General features: G+C 26.3%; 1 protein-coding gene across 6 annotated transcripts in view; it reads left to right on the top strand.

Annotated features, from left to right (window-relative positions):
- LOC107447948 (serine/threonine-protein phosphatase 2A 56 kDa regulatory subunit delta isoform) overlaps positions 1 to 17,782 on the top strand; it is a 28,190-nt gene extending 10,408 nt beyond the window's left edge. The window contains exons 9-16 of one of the 6 annotated variants that reach the window (XR_011636976.1): positions 1,228 to 1,278; positions 5,119 to 5,238; positions 5,348 to 5,475; positions 7,446 to 7,547; positions 7,633 to 7,705; positions 8,735 to 8,866; positions 10,438 to 10,505; positions 13,824 to 14,537. Coding sequence is in view for 5 of the 6 variants with exons in the window: in XM_043041517.2 (XP_042897451.1) it covers positions 1,228 to 1,278; positions 5,119 to 5,238; positions 5,348 to 5,475; positions 7,446 to 7,547; positions 7,633 to 7,705; positions 8,735 to 8,866; positions 13,824 to 13,964 (747 nt within the window). In the remaining variant the exon portion in view is untranslated. Of the gene's footprint in view, positions 1 to 1,227; positions 1,279 to 5,118; positions 5,239 to 5,347; positions 5,476 to 7,445; positions 7,548 to 7,632; positions 7,706 to 8,734; positions 8,867 to 9,174; positions 9,337 to 10,437; positions 10,550 to 13,823 lie in introns of those variants that run through there. The other 5 variants (XM_071182139.1, XM_043041517.2, XM_071182136.1 and 2 more) reach the window with 5 other exon arrangements.
- Positions 17,783 to 20,351: the final 2,569 nt, after the last annotated feature.

Genomic DNA, 20,351 nt, shown 5'->3' on the forward strand with positions numbered 1-20,351 from the left:
GCTTACGACAGTTATGGGAAGAGTACGCTAATAACGAAGCTTCACGCTATACATTTTTTTTGGAGTAATTGCAATGATTTAGGAAAGATTAAATATTCGACTGTAACTATTTACAATGATATTTATTTAAACTTTAAAAAATACTTTTTCAATACAAAAAAAAAAGTTGATACGTAATGCTAGATTTAGCTACAGAGAAATGATTGTTTTTCCTATTTACACAGACATTCAAATTAGTCATATGAAACCAAATAGGCGATTAGCCCTATGTCACTTCCTCAGTAGGATTGTTTATTAGGCTTACACCCCCTAACACCTATCCATCACTTGATAGGAAACCTGATAATACCTCCTTTAAAACAAACCTCCCCCTATGCACAAAAAATAAGAAAGCAGTGCATACCTATAAGTTAGTCCTATTTACAATTGATCATATGTTAAATGTCTAAATAAATCTTTCATTCATATGAACACCTCAATAGCAATATTTTTATTATTTTTTTTACCTAGTTATGTTAATAAATATAGTTTCCAAATTGATAATAAGTAGAAAGGAATTTTTAGTGGGAAAGAGAAATTGAGAGCATTTAAGGCATATCAGCTTTAGGGTCTCATAGCCAGTATCGTCCAGATGAAAAGATGCCTTCTTCTGAAATATTTCACATAAGCAGTATCATTTTCTCCTTTCTTTGAAAAGATAAAGGAAGGTGTAAGGAGAATCATTGATGTTTTAGTGCTGTTATAGCTTAATATTTTTAGTTGTGGATAAGGGGAAAAAAATTGCATGTTTTGAAAATGGGGAAAAGTTGCATATTTTTTGCTTAGAATTTAAAGTAAAAACAGTTTTTTTTTTTTTTTTCAATTTTTGAAAAATTGGTTTCTGGTTTGTAGAGATAGAAAGTAATCTTTCAGGGCATAATATGACTGTCCGGTTACGGGAGTGTCCATTTTGCGGAGGAGGTACATAATGGTTTATTCATAGAAAATTAATGGGGAATTAAAAATATGCCCGTAATGAGAGACATCCGTTTTGTAGGAGTGTTCTTAAAAGCAGGTTTCACTGTATAAAGATTTTTGCTTGTCAATATTAAATTAAATGTAGTAAATAGTAGTAGTAGTAGTAGTAGTAATAGTAGTTATGTTCCTGTTAAGAAATATTATTTGTAGATTAATCACAGATGATCAGTTGATGTGTTTGTAATTACTTATGTTCTGTTTATTTTATAGGTTGTCAATAGTCTATTAAAATTTTGGCCTAAGATGCACAGTCCTAAAGAGGTGAGCTACTCATTCTATGTGTTTTATAATTCTTCCACAAATTTTATTCTTTTGGTTGGACTACCATATTGAATATTTGAGATAATATTGTAATTCATATTTATATGATTTTAATATCAAACACAGATTTTTTATTTATGTGATTCACTCATTTCAATTCGTATTTACTAAATTTAAATATTCAATATCTCAATTTGTTTTTACATGCTTTTAAAATTCAATATTGCAGTTCATATTCACGAGTTTTAATGTGAAACACCACCTTTTGTATCTACAAGATTTCAACTCTACATGTTGTGATTCGTATTCGTTTAATTTAAAAATCGTACATCACAATTCCTATTTGGCCAAATTTTATGTACTCGTTTTTAAAATTTAATATTGCGATGCATATTCGTGTATTTTTAACCGATTTGTATTCATGTGATTTTGAAATCAATATAGTGTTCTGTATTTATGCAATTTATTTAACAAAGTTTTTTAAAAAAATTATCATATAGATAATTCAATGTCATACTCTCCAATTTTCGTAACTTGGGTGAATTTTTTCTTTCTTCCAATGCTAGTAATTGTTTCTGGAAAACCTTGAAAAATCAGATAATTTTAGATAATCTAGAATAGTTTGGGAACCCTGTTATGGTGCACTGATTATATTACCTAAAAGCAGGAAAACAACTATTGAGTATAATTTTTAGAGACTTTAAAAAGCTTTGAAAAAGAAATCGCTTTTAATGAATTCTTTCCTTGTTAATGTATCAGCACTAGATCAGCAGAAAGATTTAAAATTTTTATCTTAAAGAAGTTTGAAGTTTGCCTTCTGTGGTGACAACTGCTTTGTCTGATGAATATATGTTGGAAGTCAGAAAGTACATTTGGCAGCATTACCTCCTAGTACGAATGGGAATAATAAAACCCCCATTTATTTGAATGTAGTTTAATTTTAAGGGCAGAAGAATTTCCATAATTGTCAAAGAAGGTAATGGCTATAATTAGCTGTTTTCATAGCCCAAGTGTTGAAAGTTCTTTTAGTAGCATGGACTAAGAAAAAGATTCAAGATTTAGGTGTAATATAGATTTTAGTCATTGTTCTACCATTCAGACTGTTAGATCTAGTTTGATTTCTAAGAACATTTCAGCTGTAATATACTTTCATGGGAAAGATGTATGTTGACATCCTATTAAGAAATATTTGTGTAAGGATCTCCAAACTGCTAATTATAATTATTGTCAAAAAATTTCAGAAAAAGATTTGAGAGTAAAGTTTTAAAATCAGCAGGATAATCCGGTATTGAACAATTACTTGCTCTTAAGAAGTTAGAGGAAAGGAACTGTGCAGAAATATCAAAAAAGCCACTTCAGGAAAAAAGCAAAAGTTAAATAACTGTGAAATTAGCATTAATTTAAAAGGTGAATAATTTTAAGACAAAAAATCAAAAGGAAAGATGGGAGTTCGAGCAACTTAAATTTATGGCAACAAAGCTAGTAATTTGCATTGAAAAATTATTATAGTTTTTTTTCTCACTTGAATGAAATAAAAATTTGAATTCTTCAGCCGAGACATATGTTATAAGTTATAAATTGCCAGGTTTATAAGTTGTTGGATAAGAAAAATATTAAATCTGTCTCTAATCAAAAGTTGTCATCATTTGTCTATAGTTGACAACATTGTGTAACTTAGTACTATCATAAGTTTTTTCTTTTTTCAACATTAATTGGCTAATTTCTTAAGTGTGAAAAAAAGTTTAACTTTTTGTCTTAATGTTCTTTCCTTCGAAAGTGCACTCTTAACACACTCCTTTTAGTTCAAATAAGTCAAAAACTACATGTAGATAAACAATAAAAATTTACCATTTGATCAGTCTTGTGTCAACAAATGAATAATAAATACATATGGTCGTTGAAATGACTATAAGGAGATACTGCTATATTCAAATGATTGAATGTATGCTATCTCTTGTTGCTTACATTGTCTGCATCTGCCCTTCATTTTCAGTGTCACAGTGATTTTATCAACACACATCTTTGATTTGTAACAAAAAGAAAGTTTTTTCCTTAGAAGAAAAGTTAAACATTGCAACAACTAGATGTTGACTAAGGGATTCATGGAGATTAAAACTACAGAAATTTGAGTTCAACTTCATGATAGTGGCAATGGGATCAATATTGTGTATTGGTAGTCTTTAGTTCCCAGACAAGCTGGTGCTCATCGATCTAAAGCTGGGTTATCTTCAAGTCACTACCAGTAGATAGAACTCTGGTCTTGCATGTTTGCAGTCTTTTCTCCAGGAGATTAAATGTCAAAGAATTCACAAAAAAATTGGCATGTTGCATAATATATGAGTTTGACCGTATATTGTTTTATGTTATTATAGTTTAATTTATGAACCAATTTTGCTTCTTACTTTCAGTATATTTGAATAATTAAATCAAGATTTATGTTATCTTCCTTTTTCATTGCTAATATTCCACTGCTTTCAACTAGTTCAGAGAAGATTTTAAATGCTTGCAATGAAAAACTATTGATATTTAATTCATTAGTAAAAGAATCAAATAAAAAATTTTCTTTATTGTTTATTCACCACTGTCTGATTTTCAAACTCTTTAAAAATTAAAGGCAGGGTTCGTGATTTTTTTGATTTTTTTAGAAAAAATCAAAGAAGTCAGATTTTTTTGATTTAAATCGGATTTTTTTGATTTAAATCAGATTTTTTTGATTTTTATTCAAATACACTATAAGAACTTTGATTTATGACAAAAAAAGCTTTATAAATGTTTAATTAAAATTAAATTAATATTAAAATTATATTATAAGAATATTTTAGAAGCTCTAACTACCTAAAACAATTTTTCATTATAGTACATAGCTTTGAATGCATAGCAACTATTTCGAAACAAATGCATGATTGAAATTTAAAGACTAGATGAAATAGAGAATTTAAGGAATACTTTAACTATAAAACAAAGTTTCAATTACCAAATCATAATTTTAATTTAAAATTGTGATTTCCTTTTTTTCTCTCTCTTGATTTTTAAAATGACTAAATAAATGTAACAGATTGTGTTTATTAATGCAGTCATTCATCAAAAAATAAATAAATATTTAATCTATATATTTTTATATTAAAATATTTGTTTTTAATCCTATATCAAAACAGATAAGCTAAAAAAAATCTATATACTCATTGAAATTTTTTTTTCACAAAATTTCTTTATAAAAAATCTGATAATGTCAAAGATACTGTAAACATATGAGAAAAAAATACTTAAATGTTTACTTTAATCTGTACTTTCAATCTCAAGAGTCAAGAGTTTTAAAGATGTAATTTCGATTGTGTTAGAATTTAACACATACCAAGAAAGAAAGTAATTTCGTTAACTAAAATTAATTAATGCAGCAATTTATTTAAAATAAATTTTAAAACTAAGAAAAGAAATAATAAAAGTATCAATAATTTAAAACACTGTTTTTTAACTTTTTAAATCAATATATACATAAAAAAAATTTGTTGATTTAAATCAATGATTTTTTTAAAAAAATCATTTGATTTAAATCATGATTTAAATCGTGATTAAAATCAAGTTGATTTAAATCAACAAACCCTGATTAAAGGTACAGGAATTTGGTTTGTTTGCTGTTATTTCTTTAACCAAAAAAGAGTTCAACTATCAAACTTTTCACTTATCGCAGTTGCCTATATTTATTTGTTTTCACTAGAATTTCTATTTATGACATTTAATTATCAATGTGATCGTTAAAATTTAAATGAATTGCTAAATATTATTATTCTAATATATACACGTAATGAAATATTTTTTACCAACCATGTTTTTGTTTTCTAGGTAATGTTTTTAAATGAATTAGAAGAAATCCTCGATGTTATTGAACCAGCCGAATTTACCAAAGTAATGGTGCCATTGTTCAGACAGCTTGCAAAATGTGTTTCATCTCCCCATTTTCAGGCAAGTTAGCTATTATTTTATTAATTAATATATAACTTATACTTTATTTATCAAATTTTTTATTGTAGAAGTGATAATTTATTTCATTACTTTCTCTCGTCATTTGCAGGTCGCAGAGCGAGCTTTATACTATTGGAATAACGAATACATTATGAGTTTAATCAATGATAATGCCACAGTTTTGTTACCAATTATGTTTCCTTCTCTGTATAGAAACTCAAAATCTCATTGGAACAAGTGAGTATAGTTTAAAGAAAGTGTATATTAATCTGATGACTAACTATAAATTTGGATAAATTAATTTATATAAATAAAGTTGATTCATTTATTCACAATCCTTTATTTGTTCTAGCTAATAGAAACCTGTTACAAATAAAGCTCCGTTTGTGTGTAATTTTTTTTTATATAAACCCTAAGAATATCTGTTTTTGAGTTTAATGTGTATTATATAATTAATCATTTGATTACAATCAGGGTATCTACAGTGAAACCTCTCAAGAGTGACCACTCTCTGTTCCATAGTTAATTGGTTGTTAATGGAAGTTGTCGTTAAGAGGTTACCTTCATTGACTTCAAAATGTAATCAATGGCACATGATTTTTCACAAGAAATTTCAATTTCACTCTGTAATATTTTTTTGGTTCTCAGTATTATTTAATGATAGAACTTTTTTAAATAAATCCGCAATTATGTTTTTTAAGTATCCATTTAATTTTATATGAGAAATAGTTGGCTTTAAAAAATGTTGTTTGTTGAAAAATGAAGTTTGTTTGAGATGCTTAATTTTTTTCAAAAATGCCCTTTTTTAAAATGCAACTTTCAACTCTAAAAATAAATCATTGATGGCATTGTCTTCAATGCACTCTGACTGCAACATGAGGTGGTCGATCTCATTCAGAGATTGTCAAAAAGAGCTTTTTAAATAAGAGCCACTGACAAATATTTTAACTACATTTGAATTAGATAGTTTCTTTCATTAATATATATATATGTATATATATATATGTTTATATATGTATATATANTATATATATATATATTGGATGTTTTTCGTGTTTAATTATTTGACCTTTGTCGCATTAGGTGCAGAGGTTTGCCCAGTCGCTGCGGGATGTTTGGATGCAGGGTTGCCACAGGCAACTAAAATGCAACTATTTTTGGATTGAGGCGACTATGGCTACTTTTTTTTTTGCCTGAAAAGGTTGAAAAAGCAACTATTTTCAGGAAAAGGAGACTATTGGGAGACTTTTCTGTACTCCTAGAAATGTTTTTTCTCTCCTTCTTTAAAGCATATTTTTAATTCGTTCAATCTGCACAGATTCCATTGTGAGTCTATTTCATTTCTCAATCGCCTTTTTAATGATTATTGCTACGAAATTCATCATGATTTTAAAAAAGGAAGGGAATTTTTTTTTTTTACGATATTACGATGAGTGAATTTCGAATTTTAGTAATCACTTTTCATATATATATAAACATTAACGTTTATATAAAAATTATCATATTTGCCAACAACTTGACTGAATGGATTATGGTATATGACAAATAAGTCATTAACAAAATTTTAGTCATTGTTCTTATTAAGGCAACTATTTTCCTAGTTTTTGGCTACTATTTTCATGCTTTAGGCAACTAAAAGCAACTATTTTGTTCATTTTTTTCTGTGGCAACCCTATGATGGTCTCTCCTAAAGGTTTTGTTCACTACAAAGTCCGTGGAAAGATTTCCGTGCCTCCCAAAAGTGATTGGAAATAGTCACTACACAGAAGTGGTCTTTCCTGGAGGTTTCACTGTATTTTATTTTAGTTGTAAATATTTCTGTAAACTATAGGGAAACTCTACAGTCATATTTTCTATAAGGAACATAAAAATGTTAAAATTATATACATAAAATACAATTTGGCAGTAGAATGTTGTATGTAGAATTTTATTTAAAACGAAAAATTAATTTCAATTCTATTGACTTGGCTTTTGTCTGAATTAGTTCAGTGTTTTTTTCTTTTTAAGTTTAGTTAATTTATTGATAAACACAGTAAGTCTATGAACAATGCTATTCCATGAAGTCATGTTGCAGCTTAAGATTATCAGAAATAAAAGGTTGTTTATCACTATTACTATTAATTAAAATTTGAATAATATTAAATTCTTTTAATTTCACAATATTTTAGAGAATTGCTTATTTTAAATTTAAAAAAAAAATATTGCAGGACAATTCATGGGTTGATTTATAATGCCTTGAAACTCTTCATGGAGATGAATCAAAAGTTATTTGATGAGTGTGTACAAAATTACAAGCTGGATAGACACAGGTAAGTTGCAAATCCTTCTTTTTCTGATTGGTAATAAAATTTTCCTATAGCTTAGTTGTTTACTAATGCCTTAAAATAATTTTAGTGAAAAAGCAAAACTGAAAGAGCGAGATGAAACATGGTCTAAGATAGAAAATTTAGCTTTAAAGAATCCTAAAGTAAGTTTTTTAAATTTTATTTTCTGTGAAAGAGGTTAAACTAATTTGAGAGAGATGGCCAAATACTTGGTCACATTTAGGAATGAGTGTGTCATTGTAAAGAGCTGTTTCTTTAAAGTAACAGGGCTGATTGATTGTGCTCCGGAAAAAATCCGGATTTCCGGATTTTTCGCTAACCGTGATCCGGAAGTTTCCGGAGGTCAAGGTCCAGAAGTTTCAAAAAATCATTGATCACAAACGTTTGTGAAAATCAAATTTTGAAAGGTGAATATTAATTTTTTATCAGTTTATAGTTATCATAATCATAAACTCAATAAAGAAAGATTATAAATTTCAATTACTTCTCCAGGTTATCATAGGTATGTGTAAATGGTATAAGTATGTGTAAAATTTTAAATATATTTTAAGTAAACTAAGAAAGATTGAGAAAAAGGAAAAAACCTTGTTTAAATTTTTTTCCNTTTTTTTTTTTTTTTTTTTTTTTTTTTTTTTTACTTAAGAAATTTCGACTTGGACTCACAATCACCCCTGAAGTAAAATATATGCATGGAAATAGTCACAAAACTTTCATTTAAACTGAAAGAACGATACACTAACCATTTATCAACGAGTATACATTGTATCAATGCAGGGATCTTAATTGAACTGCTATAACTTTCATTGATAAATATAGAAGTCTTTAACTGTTATTAATTCTTCATTGTAATATTTCTTCAGCAAAGTTTTATTGAGAGTTCTACTCTTGATATTTTATTATTCTTTATAACCTATCTGATTCTTATGTAATGCTTTATTAAGTTTTAAAGTTTAGTTACATTTGCTTAAAAAGAACTAAAAATAAAAAAATTTACAATTCTGAGATTGCATTTTATTCTTTAATAGTTTATTTTTGAATGTTTAATTTTTTACAGAAAAATTAATAATGTTTCACAAATTTATTTCTTAAGTTTGATAACTTGTGCAAAATTTAAATATTTTCTACCAATGATTCAAAGATGTGTTAAAAACTTTTTTAATTGTATTTTTTAGTCTAAAGAAATTGCACCATTAAATGCCAACCTAGCTAATAATTTGTCCGAAAATGCAATACCCGATTTACCAACTCCAGTAGACGAGGAATTTTTAATGAATTATGAAAAAATAGAATATGAAGCAAAAGATGTAAGTATAAATTTGATTGTTTTTATACTTGTTTATTTCAGAATTTTTTATTTATTTATATGTTTATCATTTTAGTTTTTATAATCAGGTTTCAAGAAATTTTTTACAATTGATTTTCTTACAGAAACTAGGATTAAAATATAAGTAGAAATTTGATGTTTTTTATCTGTTTTATTTTAATGCATAATTGAATAACTTTTTTTCTTTAATACTTTCAAATGGTTTTATTTTTATAGTTTTTCCTGCTCCATCTTATTAATTTTCAATTTCAAATTTTTGATTAATTTTTTAATAACTTTTATCTATAGGCAAGGAAAATTTATGCATAAATATCTTAGAATTGTTAAAAGCCATATGATGATTAACCTTACTCATCTGATGTTTACAAGATACTACAAGTTAACATAAATGACAGAAAACATTTCCTGATGGCTTAGTGATTCTTAAGAAAATAATCCTTACTCAAAAGTTTTTTTTTTTTTCTCCTTAGTTGTTAGGATTTTTTTGCATATTAACTTTTTAATTACATTTATTATTTTGTCAAAATATTTGTCTTACATGTATAATATTAAATAATGGTATTTAAAAGGAAGAAAGAAATTAAGCACTGTTCATGCACTGTTACAGTACTGTAATACTTACTATGGTGATAAAACCAAAACCATGGTGCTAACATTATTATATTATGCATTTAGATTGATTAGAAAAATCACAATGAAAGAACTAGCTTTAATGCTTCATTTTTTTCTTCCTAAAATTGTTAAAGACTAAGATGTTAAACATCTTTTGATCAATCAGCTTCTTTTTTTTCACCCTCCAAACTGTTAATGCAAGAATTACAGCTATAAAAACATTTAGTAACTCATTTATGATATTCTAATATTTTTTAGTTTCTGGTTTTTAGGGAAATATCTAAAAGTAATATCAAAGATAAGGTTTCCAATAAATGTGAAATATTTTTAATTTATTTGTGATGATTTCATTTATTGGCAAAAATCTTAAAAGTAACTTGATTCTGAATATCTTAAAACTATGTTATGTTTTCTATTAGTTTTAACACATTCCATTGCCAAATAATGCAAGAATTTGCCAATAAATAATTGGAAGACTATTTTGTGTTTTCTGATTTTTTTTTTGAGGGGGGGGGGTTCTCTGTAAGTCCAGTATCATGTGAAAGGAATTAAAAATTGGAGACAGATAAGTTTTTCTTTTAAGGACTATGCTTTTAGCATTTAGTTTTTGAAATGAATAGTCATATTTTGAAACAATTTTAAAGATGTTGTCAAAACGATTTAGTATATATGCTGAAAATCATTTCATGTTCATATCAGTTAAATCCCACTGCATATATTCTATAGTCAATGCATAAAAATTTATGTTTTGTAACGCAATTTTTTATTTATTATATCAATTATAATTTTAAATAAAAATAATTTTTTTTAGCAGTTAAAGTTCTGATATATGCTAAGGAATTATTTACTTTTGTTACGCACCTTTCCATTAAAATACACTATTTGTATATTGCACTTATATTATTTTAGTATATTTTCAAATTATAAAATTGTATTTAGTGGCTCAGGTGAATATTCTTTTATTGCATACCTGCCAACCGAACTATCTGATCGTTTTGGCTTAAGAGGTATACCTTTTGATTTCACCTAATATTGCTTAAGTGACATTCAAGTAATATATTGCCATTAGTTTTTATCTTGGTGTTGCTTTAGTTAACCCTTATGTTAGATGCTTAGTTGTTTAAAAGCTTGTATCCTCTAGATCTTCCAAGTTTTAAAAATAAATGTTTAGAAATCCCATTAAACTTTTGTATGCACTGATCATTTTTATACACAATGTTTGAATTTGTGAAAATATTGGTTTCATTGCATAAGGATTTTGCAAAATATATTTACCTAGCACAGAATGTTCTGACTGACAATGGAGTTCGAAATGTATGTTTTCATAGGCTTTGGATTTTAATAGCACATACACTACATCTGTGATACCCAACCTATATTCTTTTTCTCCTGACAAATTTGACTGTATTTTATTTCACACTAGTTGCATTACTGTATCTTTTCCTTTATGTGACTGCAACATTAAAAATAAATGAGGAGTATATTTTATTCAGTAATTAAAAAAACAAAACAATATATCTGTACTTAAATGAAGCATTAACATATGCAAGATCGTATAACTTTGCTACTACAGTCAAACCCCGCTATAGTGAACCTTCAAGGGACCGAAATTTCGGTTCACTATATCCATTACGCAGGTTTGGTAATGGTTCCCAAACTCCTCCCTTTTATTACATTATATTCATATAAATGACTGAAAAATATTATGTAGTAGCAAAAAATGTGTTATTTTTCATCACTCATCGTCTTGCGTACAAATAAAAATTGGTAATCTTTAGCTGATGAGCAATTCTCAACAATAGATATGGAAACACTTCCCGACTCTCAGATAATTTTTCTTGAATTTCTGTTATTCTGCTTTTTAAACCTGTCTAACCTGCCATTCGAGCACATAAAAGTATGATATACTATAGATGGTTTTAAAAATTGGTATATTTATTTATTTTGAAGTACAAATTTCAAAATTATTACAAAGAAAATGGGGGGGGGGGAAATCAGTCGAAGACAGAAAAAAGTTCATTATATCCAACTTCCTCACTTTTTTGGTTCACTATATCCACTAAAAATAACATTATACGTGTATAGCAAGGCACAGGACCGAGCATTTCGTTCACTATAAGCCGTGTTCACTATAGCGGGGTTTGACTGTATATTTCTAACAAATAAAACCTTTTTAATAATTTTGCTTGATTGATAGTATGTATACACAAGCTTTTTTTTTATTTACGTTAACAATGCAAAGTTATTTTTATTGAGTCATTGTTATACTATGTGGGAGTTACTCTACTTTTATGTAGCTCGCATCTGAGAACGCACCAAGCTTACCTACTTTTTAGTACCTATTGATAGCCAATTTTAAAAAACTTACAATGTGGATGCTTTCTGTCATATTATTTGAGGAGGTGACGAGTTTCATCCAACCCAAGTAGAAAAAATGCTCTTTTGTGGAAAAATTGCTCTTTTTAAAATGCAATTATATTATTAAACAGTTTATAATTTCAATTTTACTCTAATTTTATTAATATTATTAATTTCCAAGTTAGATATTTCATTAAACCTTTCCATAACTCTTGCTAAATATTAAAAGCAAAATTAATATCTAAAATCATTAAAAAAAAATTATGAAAATTTAACTAGTGTGTACTTCATGAAGCTCAGAAGAAATTTTTTTCCCCCCCATCCTTAACTTTTCAAATGTGTGTTGTTTTGTTTAAGCATGTTAAAATCAATAAGAAAAAATGCTTTCTTTTTAATACTTACTCTGAAATTATGTTCCTTAATTTTTTTGTGAATTATGTTCTAATTTTTTTTTCAAACCTGCTGTAAATAATAGTAAATATAAATTCAGTATTTAGAATTATGGATTGGAAGATATTTGGTAGGATGAGAAAATGGATCATAATTATTTTTATGCATCTTTTTTGTTTTATTTTAAACTTCTTAGATTTACAAAGATCATGACCAATCCATTTCCATTTCTTAATTTTAAGTTGCATTGGTTTATACTTTGCGGTTCTAAAAATTTTTGTATTACAAAGTTTGTGTGAACACTTGATACATAACATTCTTCTTAAACTGTTGCTTATAAAAACTTGAATTTTTTGCATTATATTTTTATATCAACTAAATAACGGTTGAAACATTCCAACCTTTTAGAAATTACAAAATATTTTATGAAATAAAATAATTTGCTTTTCAAACAATTTTTTTTAGAAATAGGAGCAAAACATAAAGAAATGTTGGGAGAAAATATAAATGATTAAAAATGATACAAATAAAGCATTTGTTAAAGTTTTGCCGTTTTAGCCATCTGTTAATATGCTTGTATAACTAATGATTAGCAAAACATAAACACTCTAAACTAAAAAAGTTAAACAATCAAGATTTTAAAACGCTTGCATAAAAAAAAGTAGCTATAAAATTTGATTCTCACTTAATAATTTTCTATTTCTGTTGCTAATAAAAGACATTGAAAAAAAAAAAAAAAATTGTGGATTTTTTTTTCCTTGCAAAAATTCTGTATATCTACATATTTAGCAATAAAATTCAGAAGTTTTGTGGAAGTTATAGAATCCTGAATGTAAGATAGTAAATTAAAGACAAGAAAAGTTTAAAAAAATTAATAAAAAGTAATTAATAATTTTTATAAAAAAAAGGTTTAAAAGGAAGAAATTTTTTTTTAAATCTTTACTGCAATTTGACTGCATTTACCAAGAAATGTGATAAGAGATTGAAATGCTATGTTAACACTTCATTTGTCTTTTTTAAATTATGTGTTTATTTTATTATTTGTACTTAAATTTAAAAATATTATTAGCTCCCTATTAATTTTTATGCTTGTTTTTAAATGTTATTAAAAAAATGAGATTCAATCAGTCTCTTTGTACTTTGTGTGAAGAGATGAGAAACTTTATTACTATTCCCACTTTGGTAGCAGTGTCTAAAAAATTTCATTCTAAACCTCAGTAGTTAGTGAATGAGGCTGAAAATTACATATACTGTATCACAATAAACACCTCTATCTTTTAAATTTGATTAAAAAATTTTAATGATTATTTTTAATAAATAAATATTTTTATGAGCAAAATTATTTCCATCACGCAAAATGTAAAGTAGATTAGGTTAGCTTTATAGATTTCGTACTTGTTAGTTTAGTTTTTTTTTTTTGCATGAATAACTTAAAGTAAAAGCCCCTTTGCTACTTTATCTCAATTTTTTGCTTGACTTTATTTCTTTATGAGCATATATTTTTGTGCTATCATATGAAAAGCACTTTTGCAATTTTAAATAGAAAATTATCTTATTTATGTTTCTTCCATTTATAGGTAAAAAAACCATTTCCAAAAGAAAAAACTCTTCTCCGTAGAAAATCGGAACTCCCACATGATACATTAACCTTGAAGGCTCTCTCGGACCACAAGCGGGTTGACGAATATTTAACTCCTGCTCCTTCTGAAAGTATTTGAAAATAGCAATAAGTTAGGACATGCTAAATCTCTTTAAAAAAAAATTCATTCAAGGTGCTCAATGTTTATTTACATTCCTATTGAGCAAAATAAATAGACTGGAATTCACACAACCTGATTGATATTTAATCAGTCACTTCAGTTTCTTTTAATGGAAAGACAACTAAAACTTTGAAAGCACTTTTCTTCAGTTAAAAGGTTACATAGCGAAGTGTAATTAATTTTTTTTTTTTAATCCTTGGGCCCGTTTCTTTCTTGACCACATTAGTATATTATATATATATATATTGTATGTATGTAGAATTATCGGATGCTCGCATTGAATTTTTGTCTCATCTTCTGTGATTTTGTGCTTTTATCTTATTGGTTGGTGATTATAGTTGCCTGTTTTTCCTTCTGAAATAATTTTTTTACCAATGTTGGAATGAAAAAAAAAAACAGTTTATATGAATGTTGTAAAATGATATGTAAACTGTGCAAAAATGATATATGAAGCTTAAATTGTTATGTGTCTTCCTTAAAGATTCTGCTGTGTAAGTGCATCGTTAAAATAAACTGTACTATGTAATTATATATATATATTTTTTCTGGATCATAAAGGGGACATTTTTACCATTTCTTTGCTAATACTTAATTCATCATTAACATTTCTTAGATAATTTAATTTGAAAAATAAAAGTTCGGCGGTTTATTAGTATGGCTTACAGGGCCATGAACATCCTAATAACATTTTAAGTATTTCTAAAATAATTTTTTAAATGAATTTCAATCATCTTTTCTTTTTATAAAAGAAAGAGAAGAACATTGTGCACTTTTATTACAGTTACTGCATTCCCCATGGTCAAGTATTTCTGTGATATTATAAGAAAAAAAACAGTTTATACTTGATTTATTATTTTCTAGTGAGATTTAGTCACTGAATATGTGGCTTAGTTTTAGAATTAATGTTGGGAATATTATAATTTTCATGAATATACAATCTTTTGCAAAAGTGAAATGTACATGCATTTTTGCTTTTTAATTTTAAACAAGGCTGTTTATGCGTAACTTATTAATATTTTTTAAACATTTATCTCTTTATTTTTTAATTTGAATAAAATATTTGAACCACATATCTTTGTGCCATTAATATGCCATTTGCATTGTGAATTCATATATTGTTTCTTTCATTGCTTTTGCTTTATTTGTAAAATAGAAATTACTGATCTATACATATATATGTAAATTTTATTGTCTAATAAGAAAAAGCTAATTTTTTTTCTCAACATCAGAATATTTTTATTTTAAAGATTGTATAGGACGCATACTGACAATGAAAGGGGAAGGAGAAAAAAAATTAAATTGCCATTTAAATGCTTGCAGTAAAGTCGTGCATGGTTATTCAAAAAAAATTTTTTTTAGCATTTTTAAGTTAACATTTATTAAATTTTGCTTAAAAAACAGATTTTTTGATTTCTTTCTAATTAAAAAAAAAATCATTGTTCAAAAGCTTTATATATTTAAATTAATCCTGTTTCTCACTGCTTCCAAGCAACAAATATATCCTATCAATTGCAATAGTCATGGAAACATTTTTAAGCAGAGGATTCAGATTTCAAAAATAAATATGAATATTTTTTTATTCTTATTTATTGTAAGGTCTCAAAAGTCATTGCTTACTGTTGGCATCAAAAGCTGTGTTTTACAAGCTATTCATAGCAGAAACTTTAAACAGTTTTAACAGAAGTCTTAAAACTAAGTAGGTACTCTATAACTGTCACTTTGTATTTGAAGGTTTTTCCACTAGAATCAAAAGCCATCAAGTAAACAATGTGTAACATAAGGGTAAAAAAAATATATGTTTTACAGTTGGACCAAGGGAAAAAACATGTAAATATATTTCAAATTTAGTCTATATTCAGAATTAGGGTTTAAAAGATACATTCATATCTATTTACTGAAATTAATTTTTTTTAACTTTAAAATTGTTTATTTGAGAGCATATTTTCTTACTATATAGATACAATAGCTTATGAATCGAATTATATGAAATATTGCGTTAATTACCAGTACTTGTATTTAAATTCAATAAAAAGTTTGTTAGTATCAGTTTTATCAAGTGTTTTAAGGTAAGTTAGGAAAAATAATTTTTGGAAAATAAGTTTGTCTTAATGATTAAATTTTAAATGTTAATACTTCTATTACACATATTACAATAAATGCTAATTTTTTTTAAAAACATTTAATAACGAAGTTCCCATCCCCACTTACAAATGTTTGATGTGTGCCCCCTTTTTTGTAAAGTTCATTTCTTGCATTTTTCAGTTACACGCTGTCAGTGATTGCTGAGGCAAACAAAATCAAACTGTATGTAATAAAAAGAAGCTAAAATTGGAATAAGAAATTGAAGTGTAGTTAGTAAGAAATAACAAATGGAATATTTTTTTTTATCAGGCTTATTAATTTAAATGAGAAGGATGGAACTTTTTTCTGTCACCAAGTTCAGCTCGATGTAGAAATCAAGGTTAGTCACCGGTGTCTTGCAATTGACGATCACTACCCCCAAATACTATTTATGAACCACCAATACTGAAAACACTGCAAGAACTTGAGGGCATTTGTATAACATTGGATAGTGTGAAACTACTAAATGTATGGAATGAACCTAATTTAAAAATTAGGTGTTAGGCTTGTGACTAAAAGTTCACGCAGAACATTAGTAGCTTAAAAACACTTTGCCTATTTTTCTTTAATATCATGCATCATTTATTGTAACATGTGTAAAATTTTCAAAAACATTTAAAATCCAGTCATACATGTCTGCAAACCATGGCTAGAATAAAATGGTTTATAGTATATTAGGCCAAACGTTTTAAAAAAAATTTTAATATTATTTTATTGTGTTGGTTTTATTTTTGCTGGGCACTGTTATTTCATAAAATTATAATGTAATTTTTCTATATTTAAAACTGTCATTTATTTTAATATTTTACTCAAGTAGTGAAAAATGATTTATTTTTAATTGATTTCTTTTTTGTGATGGGTTGTATTCAAACTAATTCATATTCATATAAATTAACCAAATAAGTAAAAAAAATTTCTTCTAAAACAGAATTTTCTCAATTCGATCAAAAATAAATTAATTGTGTTAGTATTTTTTTCAGTTTATTTATTTTTTACTTAAAAAGATTCAACCTTAGTTCAGGTGCAATAAAAGTTATAATTTTTTTTTACTAATAAAATTAAGAAGAAATACATGTCTTTTGAATTATACTTTCTTAAATTAATTAGCTTCATTTTGTTTTCTTTTTTAGTTTATAGGATATTAAAAATCATCTAAGTTTAATCGAAACGATTCAATTTGCTTACTTGTATTTTTATTTAGCTATTATATATATCCGTATAATGTTGCAGATATTTATAGTGTGAACACTAATCCAGTTTCAAGAAGTTAATTTTCTAAGGTTTTTAGCTCATAGTGTTTCTGTAGCTTTGTAATTCATCTGTAACAAATATTCATGTATGCATATTTGTCTATAGGCCTGTGTGAGGACTGCTAACAAAAGTTGTTCTTGAGACCAATTTATCTGCATGATAGACTTTAGTTCATCATTAGTTTGGGACAATTTTAAATAGGAAGTGCAACATATAAAAGAACATTATTCAAAGTTAAAAATACAAAAACCAAAAAAAAAAGTTAGGATTTATGTGACTGGTGTAAAGCTGAAGACTTTGTTCTTGATGTTAAAGTTGCCTGGTTGATTGTTGCCTATTTTTTTAATTGCTAAGTAAGTCATGCAAAATATTGCAGTACAATAAATTCATTGATTGTAAATGTATGAATTTTCTATTATTTGCTCTGCATGTCAATGCACAAAAATTGCACTAAAAACAAAAGACTATTAAAATGTTTTAAAAAATAATGTAATTATTAAAATGCAATATGTTGTATTTAATAAATCAAAAATTGAGCTTTAATTTGTGAAACTTACATATTGTTAAAATGGCATAAGGTCATGGTCCTCAAAGTTGTACTAATTAATCAAGTTATAAAATCATTTTTCTATTCATTCCATAGTTTTTTTTTTTTTTTTTAACTAGCCACTATCAACAAATAGTTAATTCAATGTCCTATTTTTCTGTTACGAAATTATAATGCTCTTGTCATATTGAGTAATAAAACAAGAAAACACAACTAATGAAGTAGATATATATATAAATGAAAGCAATGGTGTATATTATTCTTCAAAAATGCAGTTAGCTGAAATTTTATAAAAAATATAATGTATTTGGAAATTTTTAACAAATAGTTATCACTTTAATTAGTGACATTTTAATGTCGTAGCGGGACAAAGAATATGAACTCTTGCATTAAGTATTTCATCACAGGCAATTAAGTTATATTTTACTAAATTTCATTACAATTTTTACAACTATTTTAACCTTATTCTCTAATTTTAACTTAACAAAAATTTTCCATGTTTTTAACTTTTCATGTCTGCATAAGAGGTGTTAAGAATTTTTAAAGGGTCAGTAGCAAACTTTAAATTTAGTATTTTGTACAAATTAAAATTCATAAATTAAAAAATTGATCAAAAGAAATAAAAACATTTTTAACAAAGATAAATTATAGTACCCACTAACGATTTTAATGTAGAAATATGTGAATTTGAAAATTATTTACCTCTGTCACTTTCCTAAATTAACCTTTAAAGACAGATGTATTCTTTAACTTAAATACTGGGAAAAAATGCAAGTTAAATTGAGTCTTGTATCATTTATTGTTCTAAAACTTGAAAGTATTTGAATATATTAGTGAAATTATTCAAAGCTGTTAAAATTTGATAGACTTTAGTTTACTATTGTTAAATTTTAAAATATAACTAATTTGATTTTAAAATCTTTTATTGAAAATAGCTCTACGAAAAAACACAGGCAATTGATAGCAGGTCTACCTGATTATATTTATAAACAAAAACACTTATTTTTCACATTTATATTAAATATATATATATGCCTTAGATCTTTTAAACCCTAAAATTAGACAAAAATCAGGTTGACTTAAACACCCGTAACAATAAAACTCTATATCAATTTACCTTTCAAAAAAATATTTTTAATATGTTAATTAACCTTGATTTCTCTAATCACATTTCCTTTCCATAAAATGTCATTTAAAAAAAAAAAAAGTTAATTTATTCAAGAGTTTTTCAAAAAAACATAACACAATGAAAACTTATAAAACATACCATAAAGCTACAAATTTAAAAGATTTGAGAACATCATTTGTGTCAGATTCACAGCAATGGACCCACATATGGATCCCACTTCATCCACCACAAAAAAAAAAAAATCACCTTCACCCCCCTCCAATGTCATTTGACAAATGATAATCAACAGCAGTGGATTTATACAGTATTTAATATAAAATACCAAGTGATCTTTATATAAACACTTGAAGATCTTACAGAAGTTATTTTCATAAAATTGGATTCAAATAAAGTTTCCAATAAATTGGTATGCTATATTTTTTAATAATGTAAAAGCAGTATTGTAACAAAAATGGGAAGAAACATTTCTATTTACTGTTTGCTTTTTCTTACACGGGTAATTTTTTGACTTTTTAAGTGGGCAGTGATGCTATGATCCATAGTAAAGTGTTTATTAGCTTTAAAAAGCTGAAGAGGATCTGTAGTTAAATTTCTTAAAAATAATGACAGGGTGTGAAGCCAAGTTTTTAAACAAAAAATAAGTACTGAAAAAATATTTTTAAGCACTTTAAAGAAATATTATTAGGCAGGGTTTGCAAGTTTTTGACAATTGATGGTTCTATCATCATGCTAGGAAAAAAAAACTGATATAGTTTTTGACAATTGTTGAAAACCCAAAATTTTGGTGTAAGGATAATTATTGGCTATTATAAATACAGGGTGCGTACAGACTCCGTAGAAATAAAATAGTCTCCAAGGAGTACTTGGAACTACTTAGATTTCCAAATTAGTCCTTAGAAACTTCTTAGATTATTGCGTTGCATAGATGAACTTACTAAGTTTACTGATGAATTTGCTGTCCAAACAGGGAAACTAAATGATGACTTAGCTGTCGAAATCAAATAGTTTAAGACAAAAAAATTGAATTGCAAGAGTTAGAAGAAAAAAATAACAGCAATTAATTTTACATGTTACAACCAACCTTATTACTAATTTACTGTGGTTATTTTTTTGCATAAAATGCCTTAGATATTCTTATGTATTCTAATTTAAAAATATAAGATTATATATGTGTAAAAGTGATATATTTTTCTTGATGAAGTTTGACAAAGTCATAATTTATTTCAAAAGGGCTAGAAAAAAATATGCACAATATATATTTCTGCAAGTTCTTTATAATAACTGCTTTTTAATGAAA

Source organism: Parasteatoda tepidariorum, chromosome 1 (assembly GCF_043381705.1).
Source record: "Parasteatoda tepidariorum isolate YZ-2023 chromosome 1, CAS_Ptep_4.0, whole genome shotgun sequence".
NCBI classification, from domain to species: Eukaryota; Metazoa; Arthropoda; class Arachnida; order Araneae; family Theridiidae; genus Parasteatoda; species Parasteatoda tepidariorum.